The sequence below is a fragment of the Condylura cristata genome, unplaced genomic scaffold (assembly GCF_000260355.1).
Source record: "Condylura cristata isolate star-nosed mole 26May11 unplaced genomic scaffold, ConCri1.0 scaffold00021, whole genome shotgun sequence".
In the NCBI taxonomy this organism is placed as follows: Eukaryota; Metazoa; Chordata; class Mammalia; order Eulipotyphla; family Talpidae; genus Condylura; species Condylura cristata.
The window spans coordinates 199,281-206,896 of NW_004567122.1; the positions used below are offsets into that span (position 1 = coordinate 199,281).

General features: G+C 60.2%; 1 protein-coding gene across 1 annotated transcript in view; it reads left to right on the plus strand.

The window, feature by feature from the left end:
• The first annotated feature begins 5,366 nt into the window (after positions 1-5,366).
• Positions 5,367-7,616, plus strand: part of BANK1 (B-cell scaffold protein with ankyrin repeats 1) — a 72,497-nt gene continuing 70,247 nt past the window's right edge. The window contains exons 1-4 of the mRNA XM_012727725.1: positions 5,367-5,422; positions 5,786-5,931; positions 6,554-6,674; positions 6,931-7,158. Of these exons, the coding sequence (XP_012583179.1) occupies positions 5,367-5,422; positions 5,786-5,931; positions 6,554-6,674; positions 6,931-7,158 (551 nt within the window). The remainder of the gene's footprint in view (positions 5,423-5,785; positions 5,932-6,553; positions 6,675-6,930; positions 7,159-7,616) is intronic.

Consider the following 7,616-nt stretch of genomic DNA (forward strand, 5'->3'; position numbering starts at 1 on the left):
CGCCCACACCCCCACGTGAAAGGTCTGCTAGCCAGAGAGAGCCTGCGTTCGCAGCCTGGGTCATTCCCTGACATCTGCACAGGATTTCGAATCGGCTGCAGGAAATCTTGGTCACGCTTTTCTCTAGAAAACACCTTTTGAGACTTGTTAGCCGAGAGGCAGCTGGCAGACAGGCGCTCGCCACCCTGCGTGGCCTGAGAGGAGGCTCACCCCCACCCCGGGCCGCACGCGTCCCCCACACGGCTCAGGCCACGCCGAGGACGCTGGCCTTCACCTCTGCCCCGGAGCGGCCCGCTGGTCCGGCAGAGCTTTCTCTGGTTTCCAGGGGGCTTCAAAGCTCCTCTTGAAGTCTCAGAGCCTCGCCAGGAGAAGCTGCTGTAATGCCGCAGTCCGGTGTGGGAGGCCGAAGCACAGCTGCTCTGGTCTTTTATCCGCACCGTAAAGGCCCTGGGTCAGGGCAGTGCTCAGGAAACGTGCCCGCTGCTCAGATGGAGGCTGTGGCGTGTCTGCATTGGCTTTCTTCACACAGCTGCAGTTTGTGGTGAGCAGGGAGACACAGGAGATAAGGCGTCCTCTTCCTGGACAGTGAGCGGGAGGATGGGCCTCTTCAGAGGAGAAGGGGGAGGCGAGGCGGGGCCGCTGCTCTGTGCGGCCAGGGCGGCAGGAGCCCCAGCAGCGACGTGACCGGCGCAGGCCCCGCCTCTCTCTGCCCCCTGTCCGCTTTTGCTGCCTTCTGTGTAGCAGGGAAACCCCGCGGCAGTTACCCTTGTCCCTGCTTTACTTTGCTCAGCGTCCCCCTTCCAGCCCCATCCATGTGGCCACAGACGAGCCGTCTTTCGGATCGCCGAGTAGTGTCCCACTGTGTAGTGATGCGGCCCTCGTGATCGTTTGGGAGCCCGCAGAGGGCACGAGGGCCGCGGCTAGATCCCGGGTGCTCACTTAGGGCCATCCCCCTTGTGTCCTGTCTTGAGCAAATGCACCCCTCCGGCCCTGCGAAGACTGCTTTTGCTCTCGTCTAGAGAGAGGAAGCGCTCAAAAGCGGCCTCCCTCGTGGGGCCTTGCCCCAGCTCGCCCCGTGTTACCTATCCGGCTGCACTCACGTTTAAGCGGCTTGCTCTCAAAACGGCAGAGCACGTATTTCAGGCTTATTGTCAACTTTCATTCCTATATCAGTAGCCTCCAAAAAACAAGAGTACAGCAGCCCCTTTCTGGTCTGTGCTCGTCTGTTTGCTGACCAGAGGACTCGGACGCATCTCGTCTGGTCAGCCAGGATGCTGGCGGTTGAGGAAGGCAGCCATCTTTGGCTGGGAAAGCAGACGCCGCTCTAGGTATGTCAGTGTGAAGGAAATGAGAGAGAGTTGCGGCTTGCACAGCTACTGCAAGGGCCGTGAAACGAAGAGGGGAGAGGCCTCTGCCAGGAGACAGGCCGCACAGGGCCGCGGGAGCCGCCGGCAAGGAGGCCTGTTGCCACGGACCTGACCTGCCACGGGAGCGGAGGAACGCCTGCAACCCAGGCAGGCCAGGCCGCGGTCTGTCTGCAGCTCCCATCCTCGAATGAACTATGTCGGCGCTGCTGCTGCCCCCTCTGGCGGGCCGTGGCCAGCGAACGGTGCTGGCCAGCCTCGGCGCTAAGAGCAGCCACTCTCCCGTCCTGCCCCTCCGCAGGGCCACGTCCCCTCACTGCGGTGGCTGCCAGGCCAGCCCTCTCCCCCAGCACACGCCTCCCAGCTGTGGCGGCTGCGCCTGCCTCTGTCTCCCAGGTAGGCTGCAGGACGGGACCGTGCTCACCAGCCCAGACCCTGCTCGGCCGTGAGCCCATCGCTGCCTGCAAGTCTCTGGACACGTTCACAGTAAACGTACTCTTGAGTCTTCCAGGGAAACAAAAGCTGACACAGTACATAAACACTAGGCTAACCGTGCAAGAATGGCTGCATGTGCAACAACTGAAACGCAAGAATGCTCATTAGTAACAGGAGAAGACATTAAAGTGTAAATCTCACTGGAAAAGTCCGTCAATAAATCCGAGTGGACTCACAATACAGTATGTAAATCACTTCTACTCTAGGATGAGGGTAAAGGACAAAAGTATTAAAAAGAACTAAGTGCTTTGCTAATGATTGCACCATATAAAATGCTGAAATTGTGATAATCAAGCAGAATATGTGGTGGGGTGTGAACAGAGATCACGCGGATACACTCAAAGTTCAGCTGATAGGAATTCGCAAGACCGTTTCACGTAGCTGTATATCACACACTGGTGTTTCATGGAAAGTACGCAGCGAGCACCAGCTCGCAGTAGATGTACAGAAAGGAAAAGAGAGACGAGTCAAAGAGAACACGAGGAAGCAACAAAGGAATTACCAAAAAGGTAAAAAAAAATAACTGGCAGCAAGGGGTCCGGAGCTGTCACTAGTCACTGCACGCGGACTACTTCGCTGGTCCAGGCAGAGGACGGCTGACGGGGCAGGAAGCGCCGCCTCCTGCGTGCGCCCGAGGGACTCGCTGAGCTGCAGGCGCTAGTGAAAGTGAAAGGACAGTGCAGGAGTCATGCGGTGGAAACCGACACTCGCTTCACACGGAGAAAGTCGCAGTCGACAAATACGGTCGCTTGAAATGATAAAGGGCCAGTTCACCCAGGGCACCAGGCTGCCGAAGTCACGCGCCGCTGCGGGAGCTCCGCGGTCAGTGCAGCCTCTGTGCACGGGCCCGAAGGGACACCGCATCGCGACGCGGCACGGCGGCTCGGGCCTCCGCTCCCCAGGCGGGAAGGCGGCCAGGGCGAAGCGCGCTTACAATGCTCGCCCACAGCGGCCTGAGACACGCAGAACAGCCGCCCACCTGCGCTCCTCTCTCCCCTCGAGTCCCCCGAGGGACCTCACCAGGCAAACAGGCGCACTGAGTGCAGACAGTAACTACGGATAGAAAATACAAAATTCACAAATACGTGGAGTCAGTATGATGTTCGGGAACAACCAGCAAATAAAATTGCAAGTGCAATGTGCGAAAATCATAGAGGCATGAAAATCAGTCCTAAGATCAGAGTTCATAGTGAACACCTATGTGAACAGAAGGAGAAAGATCGCAAATAAACCATCAAACTTTGCGCACGATGGGAGTAAAAAAAGAATTAAGCCAAAGTTGTTAGAGAACTGAAATAACAAAGATCACAGAGGAAACGGGGAAAAACATTTATGAAACGGGGAGCTGGTGTTTTAAAAAGACACGAAGCAAACCTTAGGTAGACTTAGCAAGAAAAAAGAGAGGGCGCTCGAAACCGGGTGAGGGAATCCGGAGCCGTGACGACCGACGCCACGAAAGCTCAGGAGCTCACGACAGGCTGCTGTCCACAGTCCGGTGCCAGCAGAAGTGATCCCCTAAGGCCAAGTTCCTGGAAACAGGTGACCTGCCAGGTGAGCGCCATGACCAGGAGGAAAGCTGACCAGCAGTGAGCGGGAAGGAGGGTGAGGCTAATGAAAGCCACTGAGGACAGACCCCGGGCCAGATGGCGAGCTGGTGAGTTCTGGCAAACGTGGACCGAGGACTGGAGGCCGGGACTGCCAGGTGGTCCCCAAACACGGAGCAGCTGGGCACGCTCCCACCCACTGCGAGGCGGCGCTGTCCCGAGATGGGCACCGGGGCCCGGCGGGCAGACGCCGCGGTGTGGACCGCTGCTGGGGGCGAGGACGCAAAGACTCTCAGAAATGTGAGGAACATGAGCTCAGCGCGGCCCACCCGAGCACGCAGCTTACTTCGTGCTCAGGTGCAATTTTCCTGGGTCCGGGGCGATGCCACATCTGTGTGTTGATCAGCGTGACATGCCACATTAACAGCGCGGAGGGTGAAGATCATGAAATTGTCTCAGTAAGGGCTGGAAAGCGTTTGGCAAAATGCAACAGCTTTTCATTCTAAAGACTCAACCCCTGGGGCGTACAGGAAACACCGCAGCATCAGGCGGAAGAGTGAAGCCAGACCCCTCGCTGTTTCCTACACAAAAATTCATTTGAACATAAGACCTGAAACCATAACTCTCCTGGGGGAAAACGTAGGGGTGACCTCCTTGACATTGGTCTTAGCAATGATTTTTTAATTTAATAACAAAATCAAAGGCAATGAAAGCAAAACCCGGCCCTCCCTGGTGGCGCAACGGGTGAGGACGCAGCACTCTAAGCTGGCCGCAGCCACTTCAGTGCAAGTTTGATCCCCGGCCCGGAGGTGACCACATGGCGGGCAGACCTCTCCTGACCCGCCCGCTGCTCCTTCAGCCATGTACCTCGTGGATCTGCCTGTTCTGCTCCCCGCTCTGTCTCTGGTGAAGCCTCTCACCGCCCCTGCATCTTTGGCCTGTGCCCCAGTTCTGTGTGCGTAAAAAATAGATTAAAAAAAAAAAGGCCAACGCGAGGAACCCACGGACCGGATGGAAAGCAGCCTACGGAACCGAAGAGAGCACGTGCAGACCACGTATTCAGTGCCCATTTAGTATTCTGAACACGCTAGGCTCTCCTATCACTCGATAGTAAAAGCCCAAATAACCCATTTCTAAAACTTCCCACCACGTGGCGTCAGGTGTGCATGGGGCTTCCACACCGCAGCGGGCAGGATGGGGCGCCAGGGCCGGGGTCGGGAGAGGGCGCGGATGAACACGACGTCGGTGTCTGGAGCGGGCGGCGGTGACTGGAGTGGGCAGTGCTGGCTCGCTTTCAGGGGCGTGGCGTTAGGTGACGAGGAGGGCAAGTCGGCGGGGGTGGACGCGCCTCGACGGCAGGTGCTTCTGCCACAGATCGCGCATGCGTGTTCACCCCGTACGCCTGTTCTAATGTCCCGAATACACCCGCAGTCGCTCCTCCCAGAGTCCTCCGCACCTTCGCCTCAGGATGGAAGTGTGCTCAGTAGTGGCGGTCATGCGGCGCAGCTGAGTTCTGCTCTACAGAAACTTCGCTCACAGTCGCAGGCGTCTTGGTTTCTTGTCACCATCCTCCCTGTCGCCTGAGGCCCAGCTGTTGCCTTGGTAGCATGATGTGCACTTGTGCGCCAGGCCGGGAGCGGTGCGTTTCTCTGAGCTTCATGTCGTTCCCTCTGGGGCACGCGGCCTCCAGGCTCCCGCACACGTCTGCACCGGGGGTACTGCCAGGCGGAGCATGGGCTTCCCGCGCAGAAACACCCTGCAGTGCATCCCTGGCCTTGTCTGTCCCGGGGAGGGGCAGATCACGTGGGTAAGAAGCCGGCGCTGTTACCTTCTGCCCAAGCACCGCTCGTCTCTCACCGCAGCAGGCCAACAGACTACTAGGAAAGAAAGTTTCAGGTGTGTCACGGCCGACAGCTAGAACGGGCGCCTCACCACACAACGGTGCAGCCACGCGGCGCGGAATATGCTGACGAGCGATGCTGCCGACTCGCAAAGTCGGCTGCAGCTCTTGTGGCTCAGGTGGGCTGGGTTTTTGCACCGCTACCTTTTTTAAATAAGGAAAACGCTGTTTCCTTTCCATCACCCCTAACTTTGAAGAGGTTTATTTGTTTACTTACTCTTCGCCTTTTCACTGAGGTAACACCAGGCCCCAGGAGCACGCTCTCCCAGCTCAGCGACCGCACAGACAGACACGCCCGGACGGGGCGTCCCCAGCCCCGGCCATCCCGTCACCGCCGGTCGGCTGTCGCAGGCGAGGGTTTCTCTTCAGGGCTCGGTTGTTTGTTTCTAGTTCCCTTCCAGTCCACAGATGAGCGGACAGATGGCATCATTTGCTGTGGGTCTTTTGGCTTCCGACATTTCACGCGGCGTTTTCCTCTCAAGAGCCACCCGTGTGGTGGAAAATTTGTGGATGAGAAAACCAAAGGCCGACAGCTTAGGCCACCTGCAGGTGGACGTGACGAGCACGCGTGGCCGCAGGTGGCAGTGGCCCGCCCCCGTCTCGTGGCCGGCCGTGGTGTCTGAGGCATGTGAGAAGGGACCAAAGCAAACCTCGCCCCCGCCCTGCGCAAGGCACCAAGCTCTGGTCGTGCGGGGTGCGCCTGGCTCTGCGGGCGGGGCCCCTAGGGCGGGCGGTGGGCGCGGCTCCCGCCGAGCCTGATTCTGTGCCTGGGAAGATGCCACTTGCTCTTACTACTTATAACAGTGAGTCCAGTGTCACCTCGTTCTCTTTGTTTTCAAGTGTGAGCACACTTGAGAGAAGACGCACCCAGCATGCAACAGGCGCTTTCTGTCTGAACACAGCACGGGCCGAGTGTCCGCAGAATTCCCCAGTGGCTCCCCCCAAGGGGCGGGCGCTGCTGGGCTCCTGCCGGACTCCGAGGAGGGGCGGCTCCCTGGGGCCCGCCACGAGCGGCCGTGGCAGCCTCGGCAGGTGGGCTGGGCAGACCAGGCAGCAGTACAAATAGACTCCGCGCATGAAGGAAGGACGTTAAAGAGGCCCCTTGGGCAGGCGGGGTCAGGGCCTGATGTCCAGCGTTGCTCAGCGCACAGGGGCTTCCCGGCCTCCGCTCCCAGCTGGCTTCACCCCTCAGGATCAGCCGCCGGGACGTGGCCGTGGCGTCCCAGCTCCCGCGGCCCCTTCTCTCTAAGGTGCTGGGCAGGTCACGAGTCATCAGGTCATCGGGGACAAGGCCAGTAGCCTGTCCTGCCCCCAGACTGAGGGTCCTCAGGCGCTCGCCCAGGCCCAACGCTTCGGCCCCAGTGGGATTGAGTAGGTCGGCCTTTGGCAGTGAGTCAAGTTCATCTACTTTTATTTTCTTCTCAGCTTGTTTTCCGGTGAGGAGTGCGAGCCAGGGGCCGGGCTGGGCAGCCTGCGTCACAGATACCCTGAGGGGCGCGCGTCACGGTGGGTGGGGCGGGGCTCTGCCCGTTGCCTCCCGCGAGGACGGGGAGCTGGCCACCCAGTCCGCAGGAGAGCTTGGCCAGGCGTCCGGGCGCTGAAGCGAGCGCCTGCCCGTATTCTTCAGCCCGCTGCCCTGCGTGACCTCGCGGCTGGCCCGCGGTGGCCGTCTGCTGCGAGTTGCAGCCCCGGCTCTGCGGCGGCCCCGAAGCTCTCCTCGCCGACGGCGGCGGCGGCCGGCGGTGTGTCCCCAGGCTGCGAGTGTCCTGCGAGTGACCCGCCCGGGACGTCAGCGCTGTCCCGTCAGCTCGGCCAGCGCCGTGGCCCGTGGAGCCCCGTGGGGCGCGGCGTTTGGGTGCGGGGGTCCCCGAGAGCCGCCGGCGCCGTCTCCTCGGCTGGCGGCGCTTCCTGGCTGGCTTCTTACTCTTCTCCTTCGGCTGTGTTTGTATTTTTACTTCAGCCCCTCGCTCTTCCAGATTGTGTGAGTATTTTCTCCCACTCAGGCTGTCTTTTTCGTCTTCTTATATTTTCTTTCCTATGCGGACGATAATGGCAGCTGTTTGTTTTTGCTTCTGTGGCCCTTGCTGTGGGGGCGGAGTCCCCGGAGCTCTCTGGCTGGTGCCCGGCACACGGGGCCACGTTCTCCCGTGCGCTCCGCTGTAGGCCGTGCGGCCAGGGCTTCGGGCCGTACACGTGTGCGCCGGCGTCCTGAAGGGGCCCGCCAGGGTGCTCTTCACCTGACGACCCGCGTGTGGGCGTCCGCCCTGAGCCCCGCCACAGCCACCCCACGCAGGCGTGGGCGCGGGAGCCCCA